Source organism: Ictidomys tridecemlineatus, chromosome 6, assembly GCF_052094955.1.
Source record: "Ictidomys tridecemlineatus isolate mIctTri1 chromosome 6, mIctTri1.hap1, whole genome shotgun sequence".
Lineage (NCBI taxonomy): Eukaryota > Metazoa > Chordata > Mammalia > Rodentia > Sciuridae > Ictidomys > Ictidomys tridecemlineatus.
Window position 1 is genome coordinate 23,072,077 of NC_135482.1, and position 16,643 is coordinate 23,088,719.

General features: G+C 41.2%; 1 protein-coding gene across 1 annotated transcript in view; it reads left to right on the forward strand.

Moving 5' to 3' along the window:
* The first annotated feature begins 314 nt into the window (after positions 1-314).
* Positions 315-16,643, forward strand: part of Ccdc38 (coiled-coil domain containing 38) — a 39,675-nt gene continuing 23,346 nt past the window's right edge. Inside the window, exons 1-4 of the mRNA XM_040279806.2 lie at positions 315-354; positions 6,839-6,939; positions 8,370-8,535; positions 13,966-14,030. Coding sequence (XP_040135740.2) covers positions 315-354; positions 6,839-6,939; positions 8,370-8,535; positions 13,966-14,030 — 372 coding nt within the window. The remainder of the gene's footprint in view (positions 355-6,838; positions 6,940-8,369; positions 8,536-13,965; positions 14,031-16,643) is intronic.

A 16,643-nucleotide genomic window follows, 5' to 3' on the forward strand; every position in this document is an offset into this window, starting at 1 on the left:
CACAGCTTTTGAAACAACTCTCAGGGGTTTCTGTGTGTGTCTGTAATATATATGTAAGGGGCATGACATAGCTAATCAACTTCTTATTTATTGAATGACACTGCATATAGTTTTTGCCTGGTCATTTTATTATTTCCTTGGGGTAAGCGCCTATGGTTGGAATCACTGGCTTAAAGAGTTTGTGTGTGCATTGTTTTTAAAAAGCCAGAAAGGTCATTTGAGAGTCTTGGCAGTTGGATTAAGTTCCTTTATACAGTGTTCACAGAATTTTTAAAAATGTATTTCCTTTCCTTTGAACAGGTCCAGGAGACGGAATGTCATCACATGTTTTGCCAACATCACCGAATTCTGGAGGTAAAAAGAAATCAATCAGTGAATTCTTCCTTTGTGTCTGGTCCCGTTAGGCTCCATAAGGTACTAGGAGAGTAAAGGAGGGTGCTGCATGAGAGCCTAAGGCGGAAAGAATTTACAAACTGTCTGCTGAGGACATTCTGTTTGACTTTTCGATTTTTAAAATTTCTTCAAATCAGGGGTTCCTCAAATTGTCATCATTAACTCAATTGTGTCATACGAAAGGACACAAATAACTTTACCAAATCTGCCCTCTTCTCTCCTTTACCACCCTTCTCTCTTGATCCTCCTACTTCTTTGTAAATATACAAGAAAGTAGAATTTAGCAGTATAAAAGGAAATAATTTTGTTTTACTTATAATTCTGGCCAAGTTTAATGATGGGATAACACCAAGAATGTCTATAGAGAACTGTTACTCTATACACATCCTATACAGAGGACCATTTGTCACTCTGTATTTAGAATTAATAGGTGTGACTGTGAAAGACAAAACATGTATATAAACCAATGGTTTAAATGTATGATAGGGGTTTTTCATACTCTCTCGGGTAAACAGAGTCCGGGTCCATGTGGAAGTTCACATCAGGAGCTCACCACCTAGCTCATGACTGGGCTTTATTCTTGGCCCAGTTTGACTGCTTCTGCACCAATCATTACATCCATATTCCTACCTATAAGGAAGGAAAGAGCATGCCTAGAAGATACATTCACCACTTTCACTGACATCCCCTTGGCTAGAACTTAGCCACATGGGTATTCCTAGGTCCAAAGGAGGTTGAGAAAAGTACTCTCTACTGTGGGTGCCCATATGGGATGCTAGAATTGAGGACCATATTTGTATAGAAGGAGAGAGTGTGGATATCGAGACACTACTAGTAGCCCCTGCTCCATTATCAAATTTTTTAAAAAAATTTAGGATGGGCCATTTTGGGAATTAATTCTACAGATAGATTTGCACACATAATTAAAGGTGTATGTACAAGAATAGTCGATGCAGTATTTTTTTTGTAAGAGCAAATGACTAGGATCAGTCATAATGTCTATGAAACAAAAATCACAGATCAGGTTAAAATGAAGGAAGAGGCAGCTTTATTCAGGTGCAGAATAGATCTGCAAATCAGCAGATACAAGTTCAGGTTAGAAACCAAGCAAGTGTTATCCAACGAGACTAGACAGAATGAGGTTTCATTGCTTAAAGTCATGGGGTGGGGCCGTAGCTCAGCACTGCTGGAGACAAGGCAACGTGTGGGCAAGTCAGGTGTCGGAAACTGAAGGGAGTCAATGAAGTTTGCATTCACATATCCATGCTCTTTTAGCCAGCTTTTTTTCCATTGCTGTGCCCAAAAGACCTCACAAGAACTATATAGAAGAGGGAAAGTTTATTTGGGGCCTCACAATTTCAGAGGTCTCAGTCCAGACAGCAGGTTCCATTTCTTGGGACTCCAAGTGAGGCTGAACATCATGGCTGAAGGGTGCAGGGGAGGAAAGCAGCTCAGGACATGGTCATCAGGAAGCAGAGAGAGCTCCACTTACCAGGGACAAAGAAACCCCAAAGGCGTGCCCCCAGTGACCTACTTCCTCCAGCCACTCCCCACCTTATCACAGTTACCACGCACTTAATCCATATTAATGGGTTAATTCATTGATTACCTACAACTCCCACAATCCAGCCATTCCACCCTCTGAATAACTCTTGCATTTTCTTACATGTGAGCTTTGGGGAGACATCACGTATGGAAACCATAACACAAGGATTGGAAAGTTGTTTCATCTTCAGTTCTTGACAGCATCAGTGCAGAATGTTAGCAAAGTCCCAAAGTTTTATCTCACCACTCTTTAACATTTTGACTTTTTGTTTTATCATGTCCATTGGTGTGGGATTAGTTCATAATATGAGGGAATGAGATGCTAGTCAGCTGTCTTTTTGGATAAGATGATCATATATGTGCTAATATAAAAAGAATTTCTAAGTATTGGTAACTGAAAAAACAAGATGCAGAATACTAGAGTAGTATATATATTGGATGATGCCTTTTTAAAAAAAATTTTTTTAGTTGTAGTTGACACAATCTTTATTTATTTTTATGTGGTGCTGAGGATCAAACCCATCACCTTGCATGTGCTAGGCGAGTGCTCTACCACTGAGCCATAGTCCCAGCCCCTGGATGATGCCTTTTTATTAAAAAGAATTTAGATTACTGTGTCAAGAACTGTGAAGGGCGTAAGAGTTTCTCCTATTTCCAAGTTGCTTAGCTATCTAGTTTCATGGATGCCAAGAAGAGTTACAAAACTCTTGGATCAGACACAAAGGTCTTTATTACTCACAACACAATAGGAAGCATGAGCATTAACACGTTTGGTACCAGTTCCCTGTTCCCCATGGCCCTCTTTTTAAATCAAGTAAGTTATATATTAATAATATAATATGGACCTCTGAACCCATCAGAACCCATGAAAACTGGGTTCTTAATGGTAAATTACACCATGACAAAACCTACACCCCAGATCTCTTGTTGTCTGTCATTTGAGTCTCCACCATGTTGACTCCTGTGTAGATTATTACTGGGGTTCTCTTATTGTCTGTTTGTAGTCTTAAAGAACATATTTTTTTGCTTTGGCTTCAACTGTTTAAAAGGATAGCCTACAGACTATCGTCTTTTGGAAATTTCATTGTACATTGTAGTTCATGCATTTTGACAGCTCTGAATCACATCGTGTGACTATTCCATAGTTCCTTTATTGACTCGCCTGCGGGCATTTGAGTCGTTTTCAGTTTTCCATAAGGTAAGAGGCTGTGGCTTAGGTTGGAGTCTGATGCCCATTGGGAGTATAGGGTGATGAAGAAGGTTGAATGTGGTCCCCAAAAGATAGGTCTATGACAATATGAACTTATTTAGAAAATGAGTCTTTGCAGAAGTAATTGAGGCAGGGATCCTGAGATGAAATCATCTTGGATGGATGATTAGGGTGAAATTGGCTCAGTACTTATGGAGGCTAAGTCCCATGATCTGCCATCTGCAAGGTGGAAACCCAGGAGAGTTGGTGGTGTGATTCAATCCAAGTCTGAATCCCTGAGAACCAGGGGAACTGATGGTGTCAGTCCCATTCTGGGTTCAAGAGGAGATGCCAACTCAAACCATAAGAGGACAAGAAAGGGCCTTCTTTAGCCTGTCGTTCTGCTCAGGCCCTCAATGGATGGGATGATACCCTGCTGGTTCAAACGCTGATCTCATCTGGAAACACTCTCACAGACACACTCAGAAACACAGTTTGATCTAGGCACTCCTGAGTCCTGTCAATCCACAAAATTAGGTATCAAAACCACCCAGCCCCAGGTTCCCTTGGGTCCTCAATCTTGTCACCCTCTGCTCGGCTCTAGCCTGTCAGCCATTCTCCTTCCTCCTCCTGCTGTCCTCAATCCCAGATGCTGGACCTGCCCTCAGTTGTCTCTACTCCACAGATTACAAAGGCCTAGAATGTCACGTGCTTCCGTGACATCTCTGAGCCTCCCTGCGCCTCCAAAGGCCAAACCACAAGCCCCTCTGCTCTTGCCAGGTATGAACCCCGCCCAGAGGGAAGGACTCTCCACCCAGCTAGTTCCTCTACCAGCTGGACCAGCCACACTCCTCTGAGTCTTCAACCTAATTTCACTTCTCTGCCAACCCTCAGAATGACTCAAACAAGTTGGCCACATCCAGCCTGGAACTGGGGGATACTCCCCACTCTTGTGACTACAAAGCCCTGCTGTTTCACTTACTCCTGAATGCGTCCCCACGTGACCTTGGATTGTAGACCAGGGCCATGCTGATGACTAATCAGCCGCCTTCAGTCTTTGCCTGTCAAGTGCAGGGCGTCCTGTTTTCTGGGCTCCGAGATCCCTCCTTCCCTGGAGGGGTGGACGGCAGGTGACCAGAACTGGCCACACTCTGTGTTGAACCCAGGACCTCCACTCTGTGATTTTCCCTCTCCCTGATAAAAACAGAACAAAAGAAAACCAGCGTGTTGGGGCTTCTGCAGTCCCAGGCACTCCCATGGCCTCCACCGCATCCCTTGGACAGTGGCCATTTCTCAGGTAGCTTTGATGCTCCCGTTCACAGCACGTTACCGCCACCTGGGGGCTATAATGTGTATCCCAAAGCTGATGTTCTGGACCAATTAAGCCAGAATTCCTGGGGAACCAGAGTGATTCAGAGCCAGAACCAGAGGTTCTTCATAGGTCCTTAGCCTGCTGGCAAGTTTTGGAGATTTTTTTTTTGGGGGGGTGAGGTAGAGATAGAAGGGTAAGGGGTTTGGAGTAAGGGGTGGGTCACCCTCTCTTTTTCTCTCTGATTTAAGATATCAACTCCAAGCTGCCAGCATTCCTGGTCTTGGTTTTTGGTTTTTAAAGATCAGAATTTCAGCCAGGTGTGATTATGCATGTCATTCCAGCTACTAGGGAGGCTGAGGCAGGGGGATTACAAGTTGGAAGACAGCCTGGGCAACTTAGCAAGACTTAGTCTCAAAATAAAATTTTTAAAAGGGCTGGGGATGTAGCACAGTGGTTGTAGAACACCCCTGGGTTCCATCCCCAGCACCACAATAAATAAATTCATACATAAATAGATATTTTAAAAACCCCAAGATTTCTGTCCCCTGCATCACACCTCCAAGCAATAAAAATAAGGACAGAGAAGGAAGGGCTTTTGCTCTTTCAGATTCAATAAATAAAATCTAAAATTCCATTCAGAGATATAGTTGATTTTTCTATTTTTAATGGTCAGCCTTCTTTTTCATTAAGTATATAAGTTCATGGTTTTTAGTGTTTTCATAGGTATGTGCAGCCATCACCATGGCCAATTTTAGCATGTTTCATCACCTTAAAAATAAACCCTGTATCCTTTGACCTCCAGATTCTACCCCCTGTCCCTGCACCATCCCTAGCAACACTGATCTCTTCTCCATGGATGTGCCTCTTCTGTTCATTTCATATAAGTGGAAAGATACCCTATGTGGTTCTTTGGTACCTGCTTCTTTTGTTTAACATATGTTTCCGAGGTTTATCCCTGTTGTAGTGTATGTTGTACTTCATCCCTTTTCAAACCTAAATAATATTCCCATTGTATGGATATACCACATTTTGTTTATCATTTTTCAGTGTTGGATGCTTGGGTTGTTTCCATCTTTTGGCTCTTATGAATAATACCGCTTGAAACATTTATGTACAAGTTTTTTGTTGTTTGTTTTGTTTTTGGTACCGAGGACTAAACCCAGAGGTATTTTACCACTCAGCTACATCTCCAGCCCTTTTTAAAATTTCCGATTTTGAGACAGGATCTTGCTATGTTGGTTAGGGCCTTGATAAGTTGCTGAGGTTGGCCTTGAACTTGCAATACTCCTGCCTCAGCCTCTGGAGTCTCTGGGATTGAATCAGAGACATGCAGCACTGTGCCCAGCTTCATATACAAGTTTTTGTGTCAACATGTTTTCCTTTCTTTCGGGTGTATACCTAATGTTAGAATTAGTGAGGTGTATGGCAACTGTTTGACATTCTTAGAAACTACCAGAGTATGTTCCAGAATGACTGCATTGGCTGGGTACAGTGATGCATGCCTGTAATCCCAGCTCCTCTGGAGGCTGAGACAGGAGGATCACGAGTTCAAAGTCAGCCTCAGCAACAGTGAGGTGCTAAGTAACTCAGTGAGACCATGTCTGTAAATAAAATTCAAAATAGGGCTGGGGATGTGGCTCAGTGGTCAAGTGCCCCCGAATTCAATCTCTAGTACCCCCTACACACACACACACACACACACACACACACACAAATAAACCCAGAAATGGCTGCACCATGTTACATTTGAGGGTCCAGTTTCTCTACATCCTCACCAGCACTTGTTAACATCTGACTTTTTTTCTAAGACAATCTAATTTGGACTGAGGGTCTTCCTAATGGGAGTGGTGGGGCAATGGTAACAGTAGTTGTGCCTGTAGGATAGGAAGAAATAGTATATTCATCTCAAAATATGATCTCATGATTCTGCTAAATGCCTGTTTTTAGTTTTTTGTAACCGGGGATTGAAGCCACGGGTGCTTAATCCCTGAGCAAGGTCCCTAACCTTTTTTATGTTTCTTTTGAGAAAGGGTCTTACTAGGGCCTCTCTAAGTTGCTGAAGCTGGCTTTGAATTTACAATCCTCCTGTCTCCGCCTCTAGAGTCTTTGGGATCATAGTTGCGCAACCACCGTACCAGCAAGGTCTCTCTGTTTTATCAACTCATTCCCCAAGCCCGTGTGCTTGGTGCCATGGGAAACAGAGGATCTGGGGATCTTGCCCAAGAGATCTGGGCCCTTCATGTCCAATTCCAGCTCAGGGAGGCAATTTCTGTCTGCATTCCACTTTCTTAGAGACTCCTGCATCCCACTCACTCTACCCCATTTGGTAGGAGCCTTATAGTTCTGGTAAACAGAGGAAAAATAATAAATCTTTATTTCTATTTCTTTCTTTCTTTCAGAAAAAGCAAAAGATGAATCAGTCAAAAAGGAAAGACCATATAAGGTCTTTTTCAAAGATCTCTTTCTTTTCAAAGAAAATGAAATGGCAGCAAAGAAAAGGGTAAGCTTTTATTAAAAATCACAATCCCAATTAATGTTATAATCATATCCTCTTATTCATCATTCTTATGAATTTTTATGGTGTCAGATATGAGGACTCACGTGGTGTGTGCCCCATACTGTCCTGGGGAGACACCCAGCACAAGGCAGGGATCTGCAAAGATCGCCACCCAATGGCAGAAGACAGGTGTTATAATCCAGTATGGCAACTACAAAGTACCCTACTCCAACAACACCCACGTTTTTCACATTTTTGCATTTCTAAAATTGGAATGCAGCTTCCATAGATAGGATGTCATTGGCCATGCATAAAATAACAGTGCTTCTTTTTTGGCACTAGGCATTGAACCCAGGGGCACTTAACCACTGAGCCACACCCCTAGCCCTTTTTGTATTTTATATAGAGACAGTGTCTCAATGAGTTGCTTAGGGCCTTGCTAAATTGCTGAGGCTGGCTTTGAAGTGTGATCCTCCTGCCTCAGTCTTCCAAGCCTCTGGGATTACAGGTGTGTGCCACTGCACCCAGCTAATGCTTTCTTAAAATAAGTGGCATCTTAGAGTTGACGGGCTACTGTAACAGAGGCGTCAAAGGAAACACAGACAAAGGTCTGCCCACCTTTACCGGTGAGAGAACAGGGTGGTGGTGATGTGTAGGCAAAGACTTCACTGAAATAACAGGAGCAGAGTCTCCAAGAAGAAGTCAAAATTGGCTGAGCTGACAAGATATGTGGACAGACAATATTATGTGTTGGGGAGTGGGGAGGAGGAAGAAGGGATAAGAGTGGAGGAGGGGGTACCATTTCAGAATGATCTGGTGTAGAGCTATGCCAGTGTGTGCCTTGCAGTGTTGCTCTCACTGTGTGTGTGGTCACAGCTAACATTTCAGATTTACTTTCCTTCCTCGTGGAGCAAAGGTTGACATCAGGACTTTCTTTACCTTTGTTAGAATGAGAAAAATATCTAGAAATGCTTGACAACTGGTTCATCTGTGTGTGATGGTTTCCCGCAGGTGTTATATAGTTGTGTTGAACTTCTCCCAAAATTAAATTGAGAAAATATGAAATCTGAAGCCTAAAAAAATTTTTTTAAATGTCCACTTGGGACTTCTATTTTTCTCTCAGGTTTTCAATTTCATGGACTCAACACTTTGGGCAAGATAAAACTGTGAAAATATATAAATAAATGCAGAAGGACATTTTCCAGTCCTTCATATTTGTGAAACACAATTTAATAAAAATTAATTTTTAAATATATTTATACTCAGTTTTCTAAAGGAAGGAAATTATGCATTCCTTCAAAGATAAGAATTGAGGGTTGCTGGTTTAATGTTAATATCATTTATTAGAAATGCCATTTTTATATATGATCTCTATTTGAAAACAAGATTACTTGGATACATTAAAAATTCTTCTAAACTTTGCACTTGGGCAGGAAAAAATTTTGAACCGTAGCATGAAAGTCTACCAAAAGTCTACTTTTTCATCCCGAATGAAGAGTCGTTCACACCTGAGCCAAATAGCTCTTCTTTCTGACAGAGGTGATGGCTCATTTGAAAAATTTGGGTTAGATCCAATTCTTATTCTCAGATTAACAGAAGGTAAGTCTAAGTTACTCTTTGATTCCGAATATTGTTTTGAATATTGTTGATTTCGGAGTTGGGTGCTTTTCTGGAGGTGAGAAAAAACAGAAAGTATGCTAGCTTATAATTAAGGGAAAGTCTCTGTAAAAGGGGGTTGAGAATTGGGAGAGAATCTATTTTTAAACGGGAAGGCATATTTTACCAAGAAGACTGATTCTCATTTTTATGGCTCTCAGGAAGATAGTCACTGCCAAAATAATACAGTATTTAAGTTGGCAAAGGTGCCAGCCATTCATACTGAGTTTTATTTGTGGAAATACAGAAACTTTCTAAGAATGGAGTAGCTGTAGAATTCATATATTCAGAACCAGGAAGCTAATAGAATTTAGTAAGTATGCCTCTTGTTTCAAAAACATAACTGGGTTTAATGGCCTTTGAAGGTAACATATTAAAATACTCCAAAATGCTAATAATTGTTTTATGAAAGAAGGCAATCTGGGCATCAAAAATGACATGAATATTCCCTACTTATCAGATCAAGAAGTGCCTAATGATTTATGATTGAGTCATAAAATCTTTTCCCATAAATGAATCTTTTTTCCAATTTTTTAAATTAAAAAAAAAATAAGGAAGGAAGAATGGACAGACAGACCCATATCAAGTGCCCAGGATTTGCTGTGGTAACTTAAAATGTTTTACTTCTGGCTCCCAAAGTCTTTTCAGTTTCCAAAATTATGAAAAGAAAATCTTTTTTTAAAAAGATTTTTTTAGAACTTTATTTTATTCATTTACTCTTTTATGTGGTGCTGAAGATGGAACCCAGCGCCTCACACGTGCCAGGCAAGCGCTCTACCACTGAGCTACAACCCCAGCCCCTGAAAAGAAAATCTTGAGAGAATAAGAAAAATATTTAGAAAAGGACTCTGAATTCAGTAATCAAAACAGAAGTCATGTGCCTTAGTCAGCCTCCTAGGGCTGTGGCTGAAATACCAGACAAGAACAGCTTTCTGAGGAGGGAAAGTTCATTTTGGCTCAGAGTTTCAGAGACCCAGGCCATGGTGAGCTGACTCCATGACTCTGGGCCCAAGGTGAGGCAGAACATCATGGAAGATGGATGTGGCAAAGGGAAGCTTCTCAGGGTCATGGTGGCCAGGGAGCAGAGAGAGCAAGTGGAAGGGTCTACCGAGAAGATGCAACCTTCAGGAGCACAACCCAGTGACCCACCTCCTCCAGCCACACCCACCTGCCTACAGTTATCACCAGGATGGACTGGTTAGGTGACAGCTCTCACCATCAAATCATTTACCTCTGAATATTCCTGCATTAACACAGGAGCTTTTGGGGACACCTCATATCCAAACCATAAAACCAAGCGAAATGGTTTAGAAAATTTGATAGGTGCACATGGAATTGTGTGACATGGTGGCACATAATGCCAGAGACTTCACCACAAGTTCTAGGGCATGTCTGGATCTCACCTGCTGTTTCAGAATTGGCCTCTGTAGAATGGTGAACCCAGGTCATCAAGGGCATTTAAAATGCCAGGTGGCATAGAAAGAATTCTGCCTGGAGTGAGGGATTTCAAGAATCCTTGTTGCCACTGTGGAAGTTTCGGGATAACTAGGGAAGCATAGCGGAGGAAACAACCTGGGTGCCCACCATTATTGTTTCACAAAGATGTCGCTGGTCTCTTGGAAGTAAATGCCACAGGGTAGACACTTCAAAAAAGGAAACAGTGAAATTAGTGTCGTCCAGGGCAGTCTGGGCTCCCTCAGCCATGGAAGCTGGGTTATCCATTTGTGCTGGTTATACAGATAAAACATTGGGACATTTTCCCTTAAATCTCCCTCTGACTCTATTTCTAGTCAGGAGTCGATTTGAATGAAACTGCTATGTATTCTTCAACCTCACATTCCCTGCCTGAATTCAGGTTGAAAACACACCTACGTGATAGTAAAATTAGCCAGCGACCCCATTCATTTTATTTCCACCTACTCAGTAATAAGAGCAAAGTGCTAAGTCACCAGCAAAGGAAGTCCACAGGCAACTCGGTGTCATGGACAGCTCATCTGCCTACATGGCAGAAGTGCCATTTCCTCTCTGTGCGACTGGCAGCCTGAGTTTGGTTTTGCCATCCAACAGTAGTCCTGAATGGCTTGTCTCAGGGGCTTTCAGACTGCTCATCCCCAGTGAGTGATGGAGAGAGACACCCTGCACCTTGAGGAAGGCTTTATCACCTAAGTTCTCTTGCTTCGAAGATCTATCTGATAGCTAGAATAGCCAAAATGGAAAACCTACAATTATGAGTCTTATTAGATTAGAAGGATAAAATTCCAGCGGCCCAGCCAGCCAGTCACCACGTTCAGGTAGACTGAGCTTATTTCTAATAAGTTGATAGGATATTCAAATTTATTTTCATTCAGGCTGACCCATCCTAAGTGACCAAATGAAAGCGAAAGTGAGCACTTTCATTCTTTTTTTTTTTTTCTTCCCATTAAATATGTCCAAGTATGGGCTGAGGTTGTGGCTCAGTGGTAGAGCACTTGCCTAGCATGTGTGAGGTCCTGGGTTTCAATCCTCAGCACTATGTAAAAATAAAGGTACTGTGTTCAACTACAACTAAAAAAAAAAAAGAAAAAAAAAGAGTGGATAAGACTCTTAAAAAAATAATTTAAAAAAACCACACTACACAGAAAGTAATTTCAGAAAGTGGATACGGGATGACTCTTTGACCTTAGGGGTCATGCTGAATATATTGAACCCGAGTCTAATTGAATAAATATGAGGGTCTGAGCACCATGTTACATAACATTATAAGGATGAAATATGTCAGATTCATTATATGGAAAATTCCACAGGATAATCTGCCTGGTTTCTTGAACAAATGAATTGTATGGAAAAAATGTTGGGAAGGGGGATATGTGTATACCTGAGGTGGGGATCACATTAAGGAATTGGCTTTGTGAAGTGTGAAAGTGGTATGATGGTCATGTTTTAAAACTACCTGGTCAGGAGGAGTACATACTGGGTATTCAAGGGATGAAATGATCCAAGAGTGTTGATTTTCTTTAAAATATTCCAGTGAGGGGAAGAACTGAGGAGGAGGGCGACAGATGAGACTGGCAAATCATTGATAAGGTTAAGGTAGCTGACAGGTCCAAGGGGGCTCATTATGAATGTTGGTGATTTCCCTTATGTAAAGTTTAAAAAAATACATTGAAAAAGATAATTGTGCACTAAGCACTGATGACTTTGATATGCATTTTATTTATTCCTCAACAAAATGCTGTTAGATAGTTTGGCCTCCTCTCCTCTTTGCATAGGATGAAAGTGGCTTAGTGAGGTTGAGTCACCCAGAATTTCTGGTGAATCAGAATTTAAATCAAGGCCTGGTGCCCACGTCCTACTGGGCAATGGAATTTGGGTTTCCTCTGCGTGGAGTGAGCTGTCTGCAACATAAAGCTAAGAAAAGAAGGTGGTGGGAAAAAAAAAAAAAAAAGCACACAACACACACACACTACACAGAAAGTAATTTCAGAAAGTGGGGATGGGATGGCTCTTTGACCTTAGGGGTCAAGCTTCCACACTGGGAAGAGAGCTCAAGAGCCCCACATTTGCTTTATTATGTATGGGGGAAACTTCAAAGGTTTTCCATAGACTGTTCTTCTGCCAAATAAGGTAGGAAGTGGGCTGTCCAGGCCCAATGGGTTACACCCAATTCCAGAGCTAGGAGAGCAGTCTCCCTAGCCAAGCGAAGACTGAGGTCACACACATTGCATAATCCACTAAGTGGGAGGAGCCACAAAATAACTTGCAATTCCAAACCAAAATCTCCTTGGCTTAAGGCCGAGTGAAGACACTAAATAGTTTAGGGGTGGCTCCAAAGTTTGTTGTTTGTTACCACCCAACTAATGCTAATTGATGACTGCAATAATCATCATGGCCATCAGTATTGACCTTAAAAAGTTAAATGATTCCCCATTCCAATTGTATTGTTTTTAACAGCAGCTAACAATTGTTGGGATGTTACCGTATGTTTCATGATCCATTGCTTCATTTCCTTCTCCCAGCACCATTATGAAATAGTCACAGTTGTACTTAAGTTATGCTTTGGTAATAAGCCACTTCTGAATTTCAGTGACTTCCAGTCCCAGCAGTTTAGTTCTCATTCACTTTTTAAGTTTGATATTTTTTTTCCCCTGGATCTTCCACTATAGAAACAATCGATCAGTTGTCCTTCTGCTGTAGGAACAAACATCCTGTCTAGGATGTTACTGGGGTTGCAGCAAAGTGGGAAAGAGAAATGGGTGGTGGTTCCTGAACCTTCTGCTTGGAAGCAACATAGAACATGTCCATGCCCATTCCATGGCCAAATCGAGTCAAGGACGAACCTGACATCAAAAGGGCAGGGAATAATCCCTCATAGAGAAGCAGCTGATATTTGGGTAATAGAATCTACCACAATTAGTATCCTCATTGGACAGATGAGGAAACTGAGGCATAGACAGGGTGAGGACTTTATTCATGTTCCCCCCAGCTAGTTAGAGATGGGTGAATAGGACTCCAGGAAGAGATTAGTCCTCCTGATGTTGCACAGGCTCAGTGGTCATTCAGGAAATGTTTTATTTCCACTTCCACTTATGTTATATTGAGAGACTTTGCTCTGTATCATGTTTAGTTATGTGTTTCTTTTTATGAAACAAACATTATTGAAATGCAGGATTTGTATAAATTTGCAAAATGAAGAAAACTTGAAGGGATATTTTTGGTATTTACTATTTTATTATATTTTGGATTTAATTGATTTTATTTTTTTTAAATATACAACAGTGGAATGCATTACAATTCTTATTACACCTATAGAGCACAATTTTTCATATCTTTGTATATAAAGGGTATTTTCTATTTTAGTTTGCTGAATGGTAAAACTAGTTGTTATCCTGTTCTTTCCTGATATAAATTTGGTTTGTGGTCCCCAAAAACATTTTGCCTAAGGACTCTGTATCTCTGAATTGTCCATGCATTAAGATTTAAACCAATTTAGTCTTATTCAGTACAACCCAGGCTTGGGAGACATATCCTGGGAGACACATCCCCGACTCTGCTGCTGGTTAGCTGTGTGATCTGGGACAAGACTTTTGACAACTTTCAGCCTTAGGACACAGACAGGATGGGATAGCAATAAATACCTCATTTGGATAATTGTCAGGATTCAATGATATATTTAAAGTGTTTAATAAAGTTCCCAGACCATGATTGGGCATAAAATAAATGGTAATTACTATTATTAATTTTATTTTTTGGTTAGGAAAAGTTTTTTTGGAAGTTATAGTTTAAGGAAAAAAAGTAACTACAGACTATATATATCACAACTTAACACTTTCATTCCATACAACATCTCTGACAGATAAAGTACTAAATTCAAGTCTATTTCAATTTTCTTTACAGGTGCAGATGCGAAAAGGACTGTTCATGAATTTATTAATGACCAGAGAGACAGGTTTCTACTTGAGGTAGTAAAAATAATTTCTTTCTCCCAGTAGCCAAATAGAAGGCTTCTTGCATAGCATCACTAAATGTTCACCTTACATACCTTGTATTTTGCCATTACGTGTTACAAATCTATTAGCTGAAGAGATCAGTTTATTTCTATATTCATTCATTTGAAAAATGTGTGTTGAGTGCCTACTGTGTGCCAAGCAGTGAAAAACACAAAGACCCTGCTGTCAGAAAAGTCCAGAACCCTTCCAGCTTTGACTATGCCCACTTTGGCCAGAAGAAAGCGCCAGGTCCCCATTGAAGAACTTCCTATAAAAATGTCAGAGGCTTTTATCCTACCATCAAAAACCCCTAGCTAGCAGGTAGATACCTGAAAACATGATTACGTAATATCTTCCTATGAATATTCATTTACCATCAATGAAGCAGAGACACCACGCTCTTGACAAAGGGAGAATAATTACAAAAGAAATTCGTTGAATGTTGTTTACGATGCAGCTGTCAAGTGTCTAATCATCTAGAGAAGATCATCTGCCTCTTCTAAAGTCTTTGATGTGGATGAGTGAATGAAAACATGTTTAACTTTTCACAATGTCACACCACATATTCTGGAACGGAAGTCACTTGGCTGCCAGCTGCAGTCCACATGGAAGGTCTCCCTTGAAGTTATAAATATAACCTGATGCCTTTGTTTGTTAAATATTATTTTCTGGGTGCCATTTGGACCTTTATCCCAAAATCCTAGTGACATAACTGACATCCAAAGCAGCTTAAGGTTGATAGATTTGCTAGAATTATAGTCATTTGTATTAAATGTGCCTCGTTCTATTCTTTATCATCTCCTTCCTTCCTCCCAACCAGTTTGGTGAAGTGTCCCAAAGTCCCAAAGTGACTTGTAGAGTCCCCTTATCAAAAAGACTTACATGTAGTTTAAAAAAAAAAATGGCTTTGCCCAAAGAAAGTCTGGCTTTGCTCTTGACTCCCAGTGATTTTAAGGGTGAGGCGCAGGCCACATCTGACAGTCTTAAGATGACTATGACAGGAAAACCAACAATGTGACTTAGAGCCGGGACTCTGGCCAGCTCCTACTCAGGATTAGGGACCAAAGACTGATCAACCCTGTGGTCTATCAATGAGTCACGTCTACCTCATGAAGCCCCAGTGAAAACTCTGGACACTGAAGCTCAGTTGAGCTTCCCTCACCAGCAACACTGTGTCTCTGTGCAGCTGCCGAGTGGGTAACACATCCTTTCCAGGGAGAGGGAATCCAGGAACCTTTGCAGTTAGAACTTCCCAGACCCTACCCGATGGGCCTCTACCTGTAGCTGACTCTAATCTGTGTTATTTCCTTGTTATAAACGGAACCCATGAGTTTTGTGAATTCCTCTGGAAAATTGCCAGGACAGAGGTGGTTTTGAGGAACTCCTTGAACTTGCAGTTGGTGTCAGCAGTGGGGGCAATCTCGGGGTATGCCCTTGAAATTTGGAAGTCTGACTACCTCTGGGTCACTTATAATAATTTTCAAAAGCCAGATTGGTTTTATGGTTTCTTTCTTTCTTTCTTTCTTTCTTTCTTTCTTCCATCTTTTCTTCATTCCTTTTTCTGTTTGTGGCAGAATTGGGAGCTGAAATACCCATCTAAAAGACATGTGAATGCTAATGTATCATGAATGTACTCTGATGGGCAACTTTATGGCAATAAATTTGAGAACATGAATGAAATAGACAGATTCCTTAAAAGATGCACACTACCAAAGCTTACACCACAGGAAAGAAAGAAACTGAGTTCTTTTATGTCCTTTAAAGAACCTGAATTTGTAGGTAAAGATATTTTCCACAGGCTTTTCAAACCCAACATTTTCAAAGCTTTGCTCCTGCGGTCATCTTCCCACCCTGGCAACCTCATCTCATCTACTCAGTAGACATCCATTCCATTTTTCCAGTTGCTCAGGCCCAAACGCTGTGGTTCTCCTTGACTCTTCTCACAAACCACATCTTTGTTCAAGATCTAACCACAATTAGACTCTTCCACCACCACTCTAGTCCCAGCCGCTGCTAAGTCTGCATGGATTGTTGTTATAGCTTCTGAACACTGGCCCACTCCTACTTTTGCTTCCTACAGTCTCTTCTCCCTGGTAGGAGGATCATGCCCCTCGTGGCTCAAGACCTGGAATGCCCTGATGGGTTCCTGCCTCTCTCTGAGCTTGCTCCCACCACTGACCTCTTGCTGGCTCCTTCCAGCCACAGTGGTCTACTTGCTGCTCCTGAGATGCACCTTGCCTCAAGGCCTCTCCATTGGGGGCTTTTCCTTCTAGGGGGACAATTTCTTCCTCAGATACCCTTTCTATGCCCTTGCCCTCTATATCAACTCCATTCTCCTATATCACCTCTTCCCTCTTAGAATAGACATTCCACGAAAGCCATTGTATCTGTTTTGTTCACCACTCAATGTGCACCACGTAAAACAGTTCTGGCACCCAATAGGCAGGCACTCTATAACTCCTTGAAGAGTAAATTAATGGATGAAATCTTTTTGTTATTAGTGAAATTAATGGATGAAATCTTATTATTGGTTGTGACTTCCCAAAATTAACTCATTTCTTTCTTTCTTTTTTTGGTACTGGGGAT